Below are 18,188 nucleotides of genomic sequence, written 5' to 3'. Positions count from 1 at the left end.
CAAGGCCAAGAATCCCACGATGATCCTTGAAGCGGTAGCTGACTACCGGTTGTGGATTTGGCATGCCTATTTTGGAGTAGCCGGAGCGAACAACGACATCAACGTCCTCCAGTCGTCGCCCCTTTTCAACGACCAGTGCATGGGCGTCGGTTCGGTCGTCAACTTCGTCGCCTACGGCAACCAGCACAACGTGGGCTATTATTTGGCGGATGGGATCTACCCGATGTGGCCCGTCTTTGTGAAGACGATCAGATGCCCAACGGATGCAAAGAAGGTATACTTTGCGCAACGTCAGGAGGCAGCGCGCAAGGATGTGGAGCGAGCATTTAGTGTGCTACAGGCTCGATGGGTGGCAGTGAAGGGTCCATCACGGCTGTGGTATGTTGACAGCATCGCCGACATCATATACGCATGTATTATCATGTACAACATGATCGTCGAAGATGAAGGTCCAGCACTGACCGATTGGGCCAATGATGATGCTGATACTGCGGGTCCAAGCCACGGCGTGACCACTAGCAACGTACGCATGGGGATACCCCATGAAGACGTCGATCGAGTCCGTGCATTTGCCGACATGCGCCAAAAACAAGCCCACGTTCGACTCCAGAACGATATTATTGAAGAAGTGTGGCAGCGTAGGGGTCGTCGTACATGTAGTTTTTAATTATTGAAATGTATTTTTTTTAATTTGGTGAAATGTACTTTTCTTTTTTAATGAAATTTTTTCCCTATTTGTGTTGAAATTTTAATTACGTAAATTGTTTACTTCCGGAAATTGTTTAATTTGTGAATTTGTGAATTTTTTATTGTGGGAATTCCGTCGGGAATACCACGGGGAATTCCACCATTGTGCAGTGGGAATTCCGTATGACGTGGCAGTGCAGTGGGAAGTCCTTATGATGTGGCAGGAGGTGTTTTTAGGAATTTCGCGGGAAATTCCGCCGGGAGTTTACTAAAAATAGGTGTTGAATTTTAAAAAAAATTAAAAAGATCCAACAACAAATTCATTGAAGAAAGCTCGGTTTGCAGAAATTCTATCAACAAAGTTTTCATTGAAGACCATGTTTCCACCGACTCCAAACGCAGCTTTTATTGAATATATGTGACCAAACGTTTTAAATCTGTTTCATGAAGTTATGTTTAATTTTGGAGTAAAAACAGAGTGGACAAGTGAAAATTCAGTATGCTGGAAAAGGATAGCACTGTCATTTTCAAACATCCCCAATGCCCTCTCTCTCTTGAGTCTTGACTGTTTTGCTGAAAACCAAGCGCAAATCATTATAATAAAGGCTGCATAATTGAAGGCATGACAACCAGGAAAATATCTGCTGCATCGGCTAGGGCTCACACCAGAAAGTCTTGAGAATATTGGAAGAAACAATTCCAGATTCACTTCAACTTGGTATCGCCCTAATTTTCTACTTTGTTCATTAAATTTTAACTCGTAACTCATACTCCTACACATTGTTTCTTAATTGATGCTTTCATTTCCTGTTTCTTTTCAATTTGGGTTGCTTTCCATCAAGGTTATTGATATTGGTTGTCTGAGCTTTCGAATCGGTGTAGAGCGTCGTCTTGCTGTGATGGTATTCTAATAATTTTACAGAATATTATGTTTGCTTCCTTGATTTCCTAAATTAGGATTTAACATCAGATGAACATGGAAAGAGTGGTTTAGTAAAGTTACCTAGTCGTTAATTACTATGATCAAGGCATCATCTGAGTTATCACTTAGCTGGTAAATCAAGGTTCTTGTTTCACAGTCATTAATAAGTTGAGCAGTTAATAAATGATTTGATTGCTCAAAGATACATACACTTGAGAAGCAACAGATTATGATCTCAAAATGCCAAAGTTAACCATGGCATTGGCATAGTTACTCTCTTCTTGTTGGAGCTAGTGAGTCACCTTTTGATATGTAATTGAGTGGATTATGCCTGAATAACATGGTCCTAGATATGTTTTGACAGATATGATTGCTCAGATAGCAGTTGGAGTAGTGGTGGGTTGCATAGGATATGCTTATTTTGCAATACAGCCTCAGCCTCCTAAAATATGTGGCACCCCCGGTGGTCCTCCGGTGACTTCTCCAAGGGTGAAACTTGACGATGGGAGGTATTTGGCATACAAGGAGAGCGGCGTTGCCAAGGAAGAAGCCAAGCACAAGATAATAATTTCCCACGGCTTTGATGATTCTAAAGATTTCAATATAAATCTGTCTGATGTAAGCAAACTCTGTTGATTCTCAAGTTATTCAGGTTTTACTGGAATTGCAATATTGAAACTTTAGCTCCTTTTGTGCATATCATAATTATGAAACATGAGCTTGAGATGAAATGACTGTTCAGTATTGCAACTTTAAGCATACATAATATCCCTAGTATGACGATATTGTGAAATCCATTGGTTTTAATCTAACCAAGTCCAGTGTCATTAGAAGCGCTGACGGAAATTTAGATATAGAGCTTTGGTCACATGCTTTCGACTTCGAGGCAAGCAAGAATATTTTTGAACTTCTTACTGTTTCTAAAATTATGTTGACATATGCCATGTAATCTAATTTCACATAGTTCCTATGCTTTAGCAGGGGAAAATGATGAGACATAAGATTAGCTGAAGAACAATGAACTGGCTATTGATCCTAAGGAGTGTTTGTGTTTTTATAATTCTTTAGGAAGTTGAAAATAAACACTCAAGTCTCAAGATAAATAACCACTTTGATTGTTCATATTAAGAACACGACACAAGGAAATTTGAAGTGTCATTATTTATGCATTTCATATGTATTCATTTTTCAGTACAATTTATTAATTACCAACTTACTTCAATTTCCCAATTTCTAGGAATTATTGAAGGAGTTAGGTATTTACATCCTGTCATTCGACCGTGCTGGTTATGGTGACAGTACTCCTAACCCTGCAAGGTCAGTGAAAAGTGAAGCATTTGATATCCAAGAGTTGGCTGACAAGTTGGGTCTTGGGCCCAAGTTTTATGTTGTTGGCGTGTCGATGGGAGCTTATCCAACTTATGGCTGCCTTAAGTACATCCCACACAGGTAAACTAATACAGCAATATGATTATCCACAACCTATCTAGCTCATTGCATGTTCAAACATTGATCCTGTGGGCTGTGATGTAGCTAAGTCGCATTATACATCTTTATATTATTGAAGGTTGTGATGTAGCTAAGTCGCATTATACATCTTTATATTATTGAAGGTTATCAGGAGTTGCACTTGTAGTTCCCTTTGTTCATTACTGGTGGAAGGGTGTTCCTGCTAAACTATTAAAAGAAGCCTTGGGGATGCTGCCTGTTCCAGACCAGTGGACATTTCGAGTAGCACATTACGCCCCTTGGCTTTTCAACTGGTGGATGACCCAAAAATGGTTCACAAATTTAAGCATCATGCAAGGGATTCTTGATGTTTTCAGCCAATCCGACCTCGAAATCATCAAGCAGCTTTCTGCAACTCCTAAGGAGGGTCAGGTAAATTTTCCACTCTGAAGCTAAGCACACAAAACATTGCCGTACGTGTACTATGTTGATATCTCATACTTTGTTTCATGTGGACCATAATCATAACCTTTTATGAACAACACTTGCACATATGAAGATATCCAACAACTAGTGTGAGAACTTAATAAGGATTGGTATCAATTTTCAGGAGAAAGTGAGGCAGCAAGGTGTTCATGAATGTTTACACCGCGACTTAATGGTGGGTTTCAGAAACTGGGAATTCGGTCCAATGGATATCAGTGATCCTTTCCCTAACAAGGATGGGTCAGTTCATCTTTGGCAAGGATATGAAGATAAGTACATTCCATACAAGTTGAATCGGTATTTATCAGAACAACTTCCATGGATTAAATATCATGAGGTTCCTGATACTGGCCATCTTTTGCTATACAATGCCACACTCTGTGAAGCCGTTTTTAGGGCCCTTGTGTCATCATAATAATTGACATCCGAAAATGGAGCTCTCCTTTTCATTTTGTTTATCTAGTTTTCTGTGATTTTGAGCGGCTGGCAACATATACAGTATATTATGATGGCATGTATGTTTAAATATTATATACTTTTCCATCAACAAATAATACTCCATACCAGTGTACAAATCTTCTTGATTCTAGCCTCCTTGATATTGTTTTCTTTTTATTTACTAACATAATGTTTTATTGGGTAATCATGATAAACAATTTCATGTTAAAATTTGAAACTCAATCTCCTACCTTGGCGTCGAAAATTTTAGGGATTGTAAATACTATAAAATTGGCGCATTATACTGAACCCCGGTAAAATGTAAATTTTACAAGTATAAGTTGCATGGTTATATTTATTAAAAATCTATAATCGTAATTATAAAATAAGATATCTAATTATATAACAAATAGTTTTAGGGGTTATGTAACTAATTTAATTGTGAGATGAATATAATGCAGTTTTGTTTGTATAGTATACGAAAGTACCAAGTATAACATAAGTTATATGATACATACAAAAAGAATAACTGCGTTGATTGATTGTTAAAGAATATATCAATTTGGGATGCTAATTAAACTTTTTTGTGTGATATATATAAAATTTAAATTTTTTGTATTAATTTAAAATATTGGTAAAACATTTATGTATGGTGTAATCAGTGGCGGATCCAGGATTTTTCATTCGGGGGTACGATAAATAATTATAGTACTTCGAAGCCTCGAACTTTAACCGATCTTTTTATTTTCTTTAATTTTTTTCCTCGGGATTTTATTTTATTATTAAAAATATCACAAAGATGTGTATTAGAAGAGAATTAGAAAGATAGAAAATAATTATATGTTAAACCGTAATGAATGGAATTAAAATACATTAAAATATTTTCAAAAAGCTAATATGATGAAATTATAAAATCTTCCTTTAACGATTGAAAAACAGAAAGAATAAATATATGTGTGTGTTATGTAGGTTTCAAATGCATTAAAATATTTTTAAAAAAGCTAAAACGACGAAGGTATAAAAAATGCTTTAAAAAATTGAAATAATAGAATAATAAATATATATGTGAATTGTGTAGGTTTCAAATGCATTAGGATATTAAATAAAAGAAGAATGAAAAATATAAAAATGCATAAGATATAATAAAACAAAAAGAACAAAGATGTGTGCATTAGATGGCCTACTTTGAAATCCATATTAGAATATTTAAAAGGATAGATTTGAATAAAAACAGCACATAGGCAGTTTTGTTTGTATAGTATACGAAAGTACCAAGTATAACATAAGTTATATGATACATACAAAAAGAATAACTGCGTTGATTGATTGTTAAGGAATATATCAATTTGGGATCCTAATTAAACTTTTTTGTGTGATATATATAAAATTTAAATTTTTTGTATTAATTTAAAATATTGGTAAAACATTTATGTATGGTGTAATCAGTGGTGGATCCAGGATTTTTCATTCGGGGGTACGATAAATAATTATAGCACTTCGAAGCCTCGAACTTTAACCGATCTTTTTATTTTCTTTAATTTTTTTCCTCGGATTTTATTTTTATTATTAAAAATATCACAAAGATGTGTATTAGAAGAGAATTAGAAAGATAGAAACTAATTATATGTTAAACCGTAATGAATGGAATTAAAATACATTAAAATATTTTCAAAAAGCTAATATGATGAAATTATAAAATCTTCCTTTAACGATTGAAAAACAGAAAGAATAAATATATGTGTGTGTTATGTAGGTTTCAAATGCATTAAAATATTTTTAAAAAAGCTAAAACGACGAAGGTATAAAAATTGCTTTAAAAATTTGAAATAATAGAATAATAAATATATATGTGAATTGTGTAGGTTTCAAATGCATTAGGATATTAAATAAAAGAAGAATGAAAAATATAAAAATGCATAAGATATAATAAAACAAAAAGAACAAAGATGTGTGCATTAGATGGCCTACTTTGAAATCCATATTAGAATATTTAAAAGGATAGATTTGAATAAAAACAGCACATAGGCAGTTTTGTTTGTATAGTATACGAAAGTACCAAGTATAACATAAGTTATATGATACATACAAAAAGAATAACTGCGTTGATTGATTGTTAAGGAATATATCAATTTGGGATCCTAATTAAACTTTTTTGTGTGATATATATAAAATTTAAATTTTTTGTATTAATTTAAAATATTGGTAAAACATTTATGTATGGTGTAATCAGTGGTGGATCCAGGATTTTTCATTTGGGGGTACGATAAATAATTATAGCACTTCGATGCCTCGAACTTTAACCGATCTTTTTATTTTCTTTAATTTTTTTCCTCGGATTTTATTTTTATTATTAAAAATATCACAAAGACGTGTATTAGAAGAGAATTAGAAAGATAGAAACTAATTATATGTTAAACCGTAATGAATGGAATTAAAATACATTAAAATATTTTCAAAAAGCTAATATGATGAAATTATAAAATCTTCCTTTAACGATTGAAAAACAGAAAGAATAAATATATGTGTGTGTTATGTAGGTTTCAAATGCATTAAAATATTTTTAAAAAAGCTAAAACGACGAAGGTATAAAAAATGCTTTAAAAAATTGAAATAATAGAATAATAAATATATATGTGAATTGTGTAGGTTTCAAATGCATTAGGATATTAAATAAAAGAAGAATGAAAAATATAAAAATGCATAAGATATAATAAAACAAAAAGAACAAAGATGTGTGCATTAGATGGCCTATTTTGAAATCCATATTAGAATATTTAAAAGGATAGATTTGAATAAAAACAGCACATAGGCAGTTTTGTTTGTATAGTATACGAAAGTACCAAGTATAACATAAGTTATATGATACATACAAAAAGAATAACTGCGTTGATTGATTGTTAAGGAATATATCAATTTGGGATCCTAATTAAACTTTTTTGTGTGATATATATAAAATTTAAATTTTTTGTATTAATTTAAAATATTGGTAAAACATTTATGTATGGTGTAATCAGTGGTGGATCCAGGATTTTTCATTCGGGGGTACGATAAATAATTATAGCACTTCGAAGCCTCGAACTTTAACCGATCTTTTTATTTTCTTTAATTTTTTTCCTCGGATTTTATTTTTATTATTAAAAATATCACAAAGATGTGTATTAGAAGAGAATTAGAAAGATAGAAACTAATTATATGTTAAACCGTAATGAATGGAATTAAAATACATTAAAATATTTTCAAAAAGCTAATATGATGAAATTATAAAATCTTCCTTTAACGATTGAAAAACAGAAAGAATAAATATATGTGTGTGTTATGTAGGTTTCAAATGCATTAAAATATTTTTAAAAAAGCTAAAACGACGAAGGTATAAAAATTGCTTTAAAAATTTGAAATAATAGAATAATAAATATATATGTGAATTGTGTAGGTTTCAAATGCATTAGGATATTAAATAAAAGAAGAATGAAAAATATAAAAATGCATAAGATATAATAAAACAAAAAGAACAAAGATGTGTGCATTAGATGGCCTATTTTGAAATCCATATTAGAATATTTAAAAGGATAGATTTGAATAAAAACAGCACATAGGCAGTTTTGTTTGTATAGTATACGAAAGTACCAAGTATAACATAAGTTATATGATACATACAAAAAGAATAACTGCGTTGATTGATTGTTAAGGAATATATCAATTTGGGATCCTAATTAAACTTTTTTGTGTGATATATATAAAATTTAAATTTTTTGTATTAATTTAAAATATTGGTAAAACATTTATGTATGGTGTAATCAGTGGTGGATCCAGGATTTTTCATTTGGGGGTACGATAAATAATTATAGCACTTCGATGCCTCGAACTTTAACCGATCTTTTTATTTTCTTTAATTTTTTTCCTCGGATTTTATTTTTATTATTAAAAATATCACAAAGACGTGTATTAGAAGAGAATTAGAAAGATAGAAACTAATTATATGTTAAACCGTAATGAATGGAATTAAAATACATTAAAATATTTTCAAAAAGCTAATATGATGAAATTATAAAATCTTCCTTTAACGATTGAAAAACAGAAAGAATAAATATATGCGTGTGTTATGTAGGTTTCAAATGCATTAAAATATTTTTAAAAAAGCTAAAACGACGAAGGTATAAAAAATTCTTTAAAAAATTGAAATAATAGAATAATAAATATATATGTGAATTGTGTAGGTTTCAAATGCATTAGGATATTAAATAAAAGAAGAATGAAAAATATAAAAATGCATAAGATATAATAAAACAAAAAGAACAAAGATGTGTGCATTAGATGGCCTATTTTGAAATCCATATTAGAATATTTAAAAGGATAGATTTGAATAAAAACAGCACATAGGCAGTTTTGTTTGTATAGTATACGAAAGTACCAAGTATAACATAAGTTATATGATACATACAAAAAGAATAACTGCGTTGATTGATTGTTAAGGAATATATCAATTTGGGATCCTAATTAAACTTTTTTGTGTGATATATATAAAATTTAAATTTTTTGTATTAATTTAAAATATTGGTAAAACATTTATGTATGGTGTAATCAGTGGTGGATACAGGATTTTTCATTTGGGGGTACGATAAATAATTATAGCACTTCGATGCCTCGAACTTTAACCGATCTTTTTATTTTCTTTAATTTTTTTCCTCGGATTTTATTTTTATTATTAAAAATATCACAAAGACGTGTATTAGAAGAGAATTAGAAAGATAGAAACTAATTATATGTTAAACCGTAATGAATGGAATTAAAATACATTAAAATATTTTCAAAAAGCTAATATGATGAAATTATAAAATCTTCCTTTAACGATTGAAAAACAGAAAGAATAAATATATGTGTGTGTTATGTAGGTTTCAAATGCATTAAAATATTTTTAAAAAAGCTAAAACGACGAAGGTATAAAAAATTCTTTAAAAAATTGAAATAATAGAATAATAAATATATATGTGAATTGTGTAGGTTTCAAATGCATTAGGATATTAAATAAAAGAAGAATGAAAAATATAAAAATGCATAAGATATAATAAAACAAAAAGAATAAAGATGTCAAAAAGAATAAAGATGTGTGCATTAGATGGCCTATTTTGAAATCCATATTAGAATATTTAAAAGGATAGATTTGAAAAAAAACAGCCCATAGGCGACAGCGTTGACACGTCTCGAACTCGGGCCTCTTGGCGGGGAAGGGGTGTTAATTACCGCTGCACAAGGAAGGAGAATTGTTAAAATGTATATCTAAATGCATTATAAATATAAATTTGGGGTACCATGGTACCCCTTGTTCAGTTGTGGCTCCGCCACTGGGTGTAATTATCCACAATTATATAGTCAAAATTTTGTATATTACTATTGATCAAACTATTTTAAATATAAATAAATGAAAAATAAAATAAGTGAAAAGAAGAAATTAGCAAAACAACCCAATATCCCTTACCCCATTAGCAAAATTGAGTAAGAGAGGAATAGTTCACGGCTGCAATCGCCGACGCGCCGGTCGCCACCTCCGTCGCCTGAAGCCCTACCCACCCAGCCTTCATCACCGCCGTCGGCCTCCCCTTATTGTCTCCGCGTTAGTTTGTTTTTCTTCACTTGTTCGTCTCAAATAAATTAAGAAGACTTAAATTTCATTTTTTTTTGTTTTATTGGAAGAGGGGCTTGAATTAGAAATTGATATTAGGGCTCAAATTACTGAATAAGGGAGAACTCGATTTTTTTTGCCTCAGTTTACTTAATTGCTTTATTCAGTTGTTGATTAGTTTATCTGCTGATTATTTTTATGCGAATTGATGGGAGTATTTCCGGACTTGAAGAAAACTCTCTGCTTGTATTTGTTGTAGTTCTTTGCGTCGAAGCTAAGGATTCTTTACCTTCCAAACGCGAATCGAGCTCGGGCTCGAGCTAAATGAATTATTGTCAACTCGAGCTCGAGCTTGAGGGCAACTTTCACGAGCTGATCTCTAGCCTGCTTGTATTTGGCTCGGCCTGTTTTCGTGTAAAGTCCTGTGTTATGCGTAGCATTAGTGCAACCCTCGTCTAAGTTCTCTTCCCCCTTTTCTCTGCAGGTCTCCTGCTTCTCATTCATCGTCAGTATTGATCAATAAGATTGAAGAAAAATGAGCGCATACAATGCATTTAAAGCAAATGTTCCAGTTGCGTGGAGTCGTAATCTGTACATAACACTGGTGAGGGGAATTCCAGGCACGAGGAAGCTCCATCGCCGCACCTTAGAGGCCTTGCGCCTCACCAAATGCAACCGCACCGTTATGCGCTGGAATACCCCCACTGTCCGTGGAATGATCCAACAGGTACTCTCCCTCTCTATTTGTTTGGCCTATGCTAGTTGGTTGGATTAATTCTCTCTTTTTTTCAATGATGATGCTTGCATAATTTATTTATATACATAATTTTGTATACAGGTGAAAAGGTTGGTTGTGGTGGAGACTGAGGAAATGTACAACGCGCGGAAGCAGAAAAACGCTAATCACCAAGCTCTGCGCCCACCCTTGGTCGTAAATCATCAGCCTGCCTCATCTATTGATTCTTCTGCATAATTTCTGAGATTATTCTCTGGTTAGCTCCTTTTTCTGTGGCTTTATTCAATTAGACCACTTTGATAATGCATTTCTATGTTGCTGCAATCATCAGCCTGCCTCATCTATTGATTCTTCTGCATAATTTCTGAGATTATTCTCTGGTTAGCTCCTTTTTCTGTGGCTTTATTCAATTAGACCACTTTGATAATGCATTTCTATGTTGCTGCATAATTTTGTGGTGAATTTTGCAGCACTGTTGTATTGTCTCTTATTTTTAACAAACTTATCATTTTAGGATCAGTAATATGTCTGGAATCTGAATCATGGTAATAATATCTGTAGGATTTGGCTTGAGCTTCTAAGTTAGTCCACTTTTTGCTTGAGGTTCTGTTGTAAAAAAATGTTGGTAGATGCCCTGATAGTTTAGTAGTAGTTGGACCTTAAAGTTATAAATTTTATTAACTACAATCACATGAATTATAATTTTGAATAAGCATAAGGCATTCAGTCACTTTGAAGCAATTCATTATCCCAAAAAGTAGTCATTAGGGTTGAAATACATGCTTATTTTCTCAAGGCAAATAAAGAAAGTTGTCTCACTTTCACTTATGCTGGGTTTGATATGAAACTAATCTCTACTGTTGCTAGCTTTGGTGATGGTGCACCTCGTCTCACCCTCACCCTCACCCTAGAAAGATTATTGGTTTTGACTGTTTTGGAGGAGGAGAAGTTGAATAATTGATATTCCCTTTGTTAGGTTTAACAAGTGATGCCATCTATATGTCCGTGTTCCATAGTTATTGCATCATGTATTGTTGAGTGTTGAACCGGTGCCTTGTATTCTTATTTCATACTGTATTTCTTTTCCTATAGCGTATAGGTTGTCACAGAATAAGTTATCTCTATGAATGAGGACCAGTGGCGCCTCAAAATCAATGGTTAAGCACTGAACTGGGAGGACATGCAAAAAATTGTACTCTTTCTACTTCTGAAGCTTTTATGTTTGTGGATTGGGGGCCTGATGCAGATACATAGATTCTGATCAAGGCTCATCTACTGCTGGTTGCGAGCTTTTTACTTCTGAAGCTTTTATTGTTAAAAACATCATATACTCGCATATTGATTTAGATGATTTTTCCTTTAGATGAAGAAGATATTTTGACAGTTGCAGTTATGCACTTTTGATTACTTTCATGTTAGATTCCAGTTTCGTTCTTTTTTGCTTGCCGCTTCTGCTTTTGTTTGGTGATCGAGTGTTGGTTTTCATTATAATTATTTTAAAAGTGAATTTCATTGACTGTGTAGATGCTACTGGTAAGCTATCACACTTGTGATGGTTTGAGAATAGAATTGATTAGGTGTCATGATGTAGCACACTGTTAGTTTGGTGGATGTTCAGAGGTCTGTTGAGATACTATTAGTTTGATTACTCGGAACATAAACTACAAACTCCTGAAATCGAAGAACCAGTTCAAATTCTGAACGGGAATTTTCTATTGGATTTGAGGGCAAAATCTTTCGCGTATACGGTATTTATCTACACAGTTTTTTTTTCTTATTTTTCAAATTCTATACATATATACCTCCATACGACCTTAATGTATACTCCCTCCGTCCGCGAAAGGAGTCCAATTCCTACCCGACACGGGTTTTAAGAAATGTTAAGAAAAGTGGGTGGAAGAAAGTTAGTGGAATATGGGTTCCACTTGTACATATAAATTTTAAATGATATGTGAGTAGAGTAAGTTATTGGAATGTGTGGTCTCTTTACCATTTATAGTAATTATGAACCGGGACTCCTATTCGCGGGGACTCCTATTCGCGGACGAACTAAAATGGAAAAACGAGACTCCTATTCGCGGAAAGAGGGAGCACCCCATTTTTAAATTAGTGCACGAAATGAGAATTTAGTGAAATTTCAGTAAATTATTTGCATAGAAAATTGTTAAGAGCATCCACAACCGTGCTCTTGCCAGCGGCACGGTTGTGGGCCCGACCCCACTTTTTCTGCCTGCTCTCTGGCAAGAGCACAACACCCACAGCTGTGCTCTTCCGCAAGGACGAGCACAATTAATTTAAAATTCAATTACACAAAAACATTTCCATAATATTAAAATTCATTAAAAAACCACAATAAATATTACAAATTACAAATAAAATAAAAAAGACATAATTAAATCCTAAAATTTAAAAATTACATAATTAAACTCCTAAAAATAAAAAATTACATGATTATTGGCTAATATTACCCGAGGAAGACTACGCATCCGGCGGCACCAACCCCAATTGTTTTTTGAGACCCAATATCATGTCCTCGTGCGTTTGAAGTTGCGTGGGGGTCATAGTTGACCTATCGGCTATATTGAGTTGGGCCAAAAGGGCCCACAACGAGTTGTTCGGGGGTGGAGGTGGAACATAGGGTGCGGGTTCGGGGGTGGGGGCCGATGGAGTGGCGGAGCGCCGGCGGTCGGCCGCCGCCTTCTTCCTTCCTTGCGGTCGGCGTTGGGAACCGCTTGGTCCGGCGTCGGGGCTACCCAAGTTAGCTCCGGCTAGTTGGCTAGCCACTTCTTCGGAGCCGGAGTCGGATAGGGATACCGACCTTGACCGTTTGGAGGAGCCGCTAGAGGAGGATGTTACGCCTCCCATATACCTCGGGTGGAACCGCGTTTCCTGCCAAACGTTGAGGTACTTGAACGACTTACCGTTCAAGGATTGGTAGGTGCTCAGCGCGGCAGTGATGATGTCGACCTCGCTCCGGCCGCTCCCGGCATTCCGCGACGCTTGGAGGAAATAGCCATTGAACTTGCCAATTTCTTCGTTGGCTCGGCCGATGCAGTTGCGCACCATACTCTCGTTGCGCTCGATCGTTCCCGGCGGCCGGTTTGCATTGTACCGGCGAGAGACGCGCCCCCAAAAGTGATCGCCGGATTGGTTCGTGCCAACCGCCACATCTTCGGAGATTTCGAAGTACGCCTTGAACAATTTATCCATCTCCGCCGGAGTGTACGGTGTGCGGACACCGGCGCGAGTAGGAGGAGTCGGAGTTTGGGAAGGGGCGGTCGACCTAGGCTCCGGTGTCCACCCGTATCGCCCTTCGGAGGCACCTTGGTCGTCGATTGGGTATGGCCGGTAGCCACCCGGAACGGCCGAATCTTGGGTGAGAGGAGGGGCCGAATATTCCGTTTCCGGACTAGGAAACGGTTGTCCCCCGAACCATTGGGGGTTCCAACCGTGAGAGGGCGGGTTGTCATCGCCTTGGCCGGACATTGTTAGGGTATGAGAGAATGAAGATGAAAATGGATATGGGAGAATGAAGATGAGAATGGATATTGGAGAATGAAGATGAGAATTGTGTAGTTTGATGTGAATTTTTTGGTGTGAAAGTGAGGGTATTTATAGATGAAAGTGTGTATTTTTGGGGGGGAAAAAATATAAAAAAGTGTAAAAAACGGTTATAATTTTTTTGGGAAGTGATTTTTTTTTATTTTTTATCGGTTTTTTTAATTAAAAACCGATATTAAATAAAAAATAAATAAATTTGAAGGCAACGGCTATGCCGTTGCCCAATCCCGTGCCGCCACGTCAGCTGCTCGCTGGCGCGAGCGCAGCGGCGGCGGTGCTTCGCCTTGCCAGCGGCGCGGACGGCGGTGGCGACCGTCGCCACCGTTGCGGATGCTCTAATGTGGTCAACTGGTCATGTCTCTTGTGGGACGGATTCATAATGATTACTGTTCTACAACTGCAATTATGTCCAAATCTCCACTGCAATTATGTCGAACATGTTTCTAACATAAATAAGCAATAGTGTAACATCAACAAACGTACACACATATTGCATGTTACACGATGTTAAAATGTTAGAAATTTGGGCTTTCACGTGACTAATTTAATGTGTATGGCTATCTCTCAGTTGTCCAATTAAAGTGATCCAATAAAGATTAAGTTTGTGTTAAAAGTGTATTTATTTGTTATGAAAATAAGTGTAGATATCATATGTGATTTTCTATTTGATGAGGGACCGAATAGAAAATAAAGGGACTTATATTATGTATAAATATAAGTTAGGGTTATGGTCCCCAGACGTCAGAAGAACATTCGATATCTCTGTATTCTCTCGGCAGACTATTGCGAAAAATGTCTCTGGTCGTTTGGAAGATCCATAGCCGCTGCAAAGCAATTCCACCGTTCAACTCTAGATGGATCAAGGTACGCTTCCGCTCTACAGTTTATGCTCCTTCTTCGTTGTTTTTGGTTAATCATCATAGAGAGCTTTATATAATTGTTCACTCAATTATTTCAACAAGTGGTATTAGAGTCACTCTATAAATGATTCTCTAAGAATTGGGAAAAGGAGAATTAGAGTTTTAATTTTTACTAGTTTTGTAAATCCATAAAAATTAGGGTTTATATTTTATGGATTTTATTTGGGTATTTTAGTATGTTTACATACTGCCGCAGTATTTACGAATTTCACGCATAGTGAATATCAATTCAAAGTTTATTTCATGTGATCACGCATATCGAGAGTGTATTAACTCAATTCTTTCTTTTGGTGTATTGCCTGATTGTTTATGGTATTTTAAGAGAAATTTCGAAATAAGAGATTAAATTCGCTGACCTTTCGTAATTTGGGATCGAGGCATGCGTATTCTTCTGAATAAGGGATTTATGATATTTTATCTTATTTATATTCTTTTTAAATATTATTTCCCTCTAACCATTTATCAATTACCTAAATTATCCCCTTCAAATTTTTAATGGAGAACCTACAAAATTTGTCATCCTTGCTTGAGCTATCCGATCCATTGACCTTTGTGGACTAAAATGCATTAAGAAGCTCAGCCTTCAAAGCAATCGCTTAGAGTAACCACAATAGGGGAGTCGCGGCTCGTGGCTCGCGTGTGGCTAGGCTGCGGCTCCCTATAACGAGCGCCACCAAAGGCCGCGGCGGGGGGGGGGGGGGGTGCCCAGGGGATAGCCACGCCGGCGGCTGGGCCGCGGTGCTTGGGCACGAGCCGCGGCTCCCCTATTTTTAGATTTTATTTTCAATTTTTTTTAATAAATACCTCATTCCACCCTTTTTTACCTCACACACATTTTACACCATTCTCTACAATTTTTATAAAATTTTCGAAAAATGCATTTTTTTATAATTATTATAGTCCGATAATTTTTATTCTACTTAAATTAAAATATACTACAAAAATGAAAAAAAATAATTCATTTGGTGGCTTGAGCTTGTCCACTATAGTGTGAACAAGTATTTTTGGTGGCTCGGCCAAGTTTTGTGGCTTGGCTCAGTGCCAGGGGCTCTACTATTGTGGATAACATCCATGGCGGGACTTAGGTAGCTACATGGAGTTAATAATGCTACATTTTATAGAAACTCCTTAAATTCAACTTCTTTAAGGAAGGGTTTCCGCATTACTAGAGATTAATTCACATGTCCTGATTTGCAGGAATGTACTGCACTGGAAGAATTGTACCTGAGCCATAATGGTATTACAAAAATGGAAGGCTTATCAACTCTAATCAACCTCCGGATCTTGGACGTGGCATCAAATAAGCTCACAGAAATAACTGACATTGCCAATTTGACAAGGTGTGGAAATCAATCCATTATATTCCAACACTTTGTTACTTTCTGATGTTTGGTTACCACCAGGTTGGAAGAAGCGTAAAAATTTGAAGGGGGTAATTTAGGCAATTAATAAATGGTTAGAGGGAAATAATATTAAAAAAGAACATAAATAAAATAAAATATTAGAAATCCCTTATTTTGAAGAATACGCTTGCCTCGATACCAAATTACAAAAGGTCAGTGAATTGAATCTCTAATTACGAAAAGTCTGTGAATTTAATTATTTATTCCGAAATTTCTCGGTATTGTAATTATGCGCATATATGAGAATTGATTTTCGGTTGATGATTGATTTGCGAAAGTTTTAATTACTTTGGCTTTGGTAAGGTAATTTTATTCCAAAATTGTATGCACGCATTTATGGAATTCACGGTTGGCTCGATTTGAATTTGAGCCCAGTCATATATGCATGTTTTGTACATAGTTTCAATTCCTGGATGATAATTATCGTAAAGGAGTTGATCGAATTGATTATTCAATTCAAGGTTATGATTGTGCACGTATTTCAATACAGTTTTGGTAATTTAATTTGAAAAGTTTATTGTGAATTATCTGGATTTATGAATATAAATGTATTGATTGAGAATTGAGGTTTGGGAACTGTGCATAGCTAGACAAATTTGGATCTGAATTGGGAATACAGTTTCGCATGTGTTCGTTTATGCATTGATAATGTTTCGGATTAGAATGTCGCAAACTGTATTCTTTGGCGATTAAGGTTTTCTCTATTGCATGTTTTGGTGAATCTATAAATCTATGGTTTATGTTTTGTAGATTTAACTGGTTGTTATTTTGGTGTTGCTTTTGGCGGTATATGTTTCATTGATTTCGTTCTTGGGAAACATCAAAATTTAGATTTTGTCGATTTTAGTGAAAATCGGATTTGGTAAAATTATATAGAATCCCATTAGAAGTCAGCAATTTGCTGGGGAGTTATTGGACTGGCCGCCAGGATTTAGTAACTCGCTGAGTTCGCGAGGTACGCGAGCCCAGTGACTCATTGGCTAGCCACTGTATTCCAGAAAGTTATCAACGACTCGCTTGCGAGCGTTTGTATTCGGTTTTAAAATTACAAATTCAAATTTTTTGATGCATCTCATGTTCCTTTATTGATGTGTGTGTATTTTAATGCGAATATTAGTCGGCCCATAGGAAGATTAATATTTGGCACGAGATATACACATACCTTTGGTGATAAATACGTGACAATTATTCAGTTTTTGTGTAAGTAATGTATGATGCCCACGGGTGGACACTACTTAACATGATCTTATTGTCAGTGTTTTATCATTGTAAAGAGGCTACACTTACAAATTCATATTACTATCAAAGGACTTATTGTGAATGTTGTGCTCAGTACCTTGATATGTTTTACTAATGTTCATAATAGATTAGTCGAAATAACAGTAACCTCTCTTGTCTTAGACTTCTTTACTGTGAATATTACGAAGATTAATCGGCCCATAGGAAGATTAATATTTGGTAAGTGTGTGTGCTCGGTAAGTGTGTGTGCATTTTAATGCGGATATTAGTCGGCCCACAGGAAGATTAATATTTGGCACGAGATACACACATACCTGTGGTGATAAATACATGATGATTATCCAGTTTTCGTGTGAGTAAATGTGATGCCCACAGGTGGACATTGCTTGACATGATCTTATTGTCAGTGTTTGATTACTGCAAAAGGTTACCACTTACAAGTTCATATTACTGTCCACAGACTTGATTTGAATGTTGTACCGGTACCTCGAGATGTTACCATTTTGTTGAATTTTATGATGTGAGCATGGAAATTAATTTGGTTTTGTTCTCTATTCAATTATGATGTCTGCTTCTGCAGTTTCTTCCAACATGAACAAATGGGTCAAATTTTAAGGATTGCAAAGATTATATTTTGATTGCTCTGGGTTGCATGGATCTGGATTACGCGCTAAGGATTGAGCAACCTACTTCTCCTACGGACGATAGTACTTCTTATCAAAGGAGAAAC

The 18,188-nt window shown here is 35.1% G+C and overlaps 2 protein-coding genes and 1 long non-coding RNA gene across 4 annotated transcripts; all 3 read left to right on the top strand.

The window, feature by feature from the left end:
* The first annotated feature begins 1,125 nt into the window (after positions 1–1,125).
* Positions 1,126–4,138, top strand: LOC121795535. 2 transcript variants are annotated; one of them, XM_042194087.1, is made up of 5 exons: positions 1,126–1,405; positions 1,960–2,227; positions 2,847–3,058; positions 3,223–3,490; positions 3,669–4,138. In XM_042194087.1, exons 2-5 carry the CDS (start codon positions 1,976–1,978, stop codon positions 3,957–3,959), a joined length of 1,023 nt encoding a protein of 340 aa, XP_042050021.1. In that variant the 5' UTR covers positions 1,126–1,405; positions 1,960–1,975; the 3' UTR covers positions 3,960–4,138. The 2 variants fall into 2 exon arrangements, with proteins under 2 accessions (XP_042050021.1, XP_042050015.1); XM_042194081.1 differs by having other exon boundaries at positions 1,130–1,405; positions 1,974–2,227.
* A 5,996-nt stretch (positions 4,139–10,134) lies between these two features.
* Positions 10,135–10,572, top strand: LOC121778988 (50S ribosomal protein L30-like). Its single transcript, XM_042176536.1, has 2 exons — positions 10,135–10,326; positions 10,438–10,572. The coding sequence occupies exons 1-2, from the start codon at positions 10,135–10,137 to the stop codon at positions 10,570–10,572; spliced, it is 327 nt and encodes a 108-aa protein (XP_042032470.1).
* Positions 10,573–10,605: 33 nt separating this feature from the next.
* Positions 10,606–11,770, top strand: LOC121795528. Its single transcript, XR_006049500.1, has 2 exons — positions 10,606–10,715; positions 11,428–11,770. It is a non-coding gene; the product is annotated as an uncharacterized LOC121795528 (long non-coding RNA).
* Positions 11,771–18,188: the final 6,418 nt, after the last annotated feature.

This window comes from Salvia splendens, chromosome 1 (genome assembly GCF_004379255.2).
Source record: "Salvia splendens isolate huo1 chromosome 1, SspV2, whole genome shotgun sequence".
In the NCBI taxonomy this organism is placed as follows: Eukaryota; Viridiplantae; Streptophyta; class Magnoliopsida; order Lamiales; family Lamiaceae; genus Salvia; species Salvia splendens.
Note: the sequence above shows the minus strand (reverse complement) of the source record. Positions and strands in the feature narration are given on the sequence as shown.

Coding starts and splice junctions, on each gene's coding strand:
- LOC121778988 (XM_042176536.1), top strand. CDS start 10,135: ATGAGCGCATACAATGCATTTAAAGCAAATGTTCCAGTTGCGTGGAGT. Junction 10,327..10,437: donor TCCGTGGAATGATCCAACAG/GTACTCTCCCTC, acceptor TTTTGTATACAG/GTGAAAAGGTTGGTTGTGGT.
- LOC121795535 (XM_042194087.1), top strand. CDS start 1,976: ATGATTGCTCAGATAGCAGTTGGAGTAGTGGTGGGTTGCATAGGATAT. Junction 3,059..3,222: donor CTTAAGTACATCCCACACAG/GTAAACTAATAC, acceptor ATATTATTGAAG/GTTATCAGGAGTTGCACTTG. Junction 3,491..3,668: donor CAACTCCTAAGGAGGGTCAG/GTAAATTTTCCA, acceptor ATCAATTTTCAG/GAGAAAGTGAGGCAGCAAGG.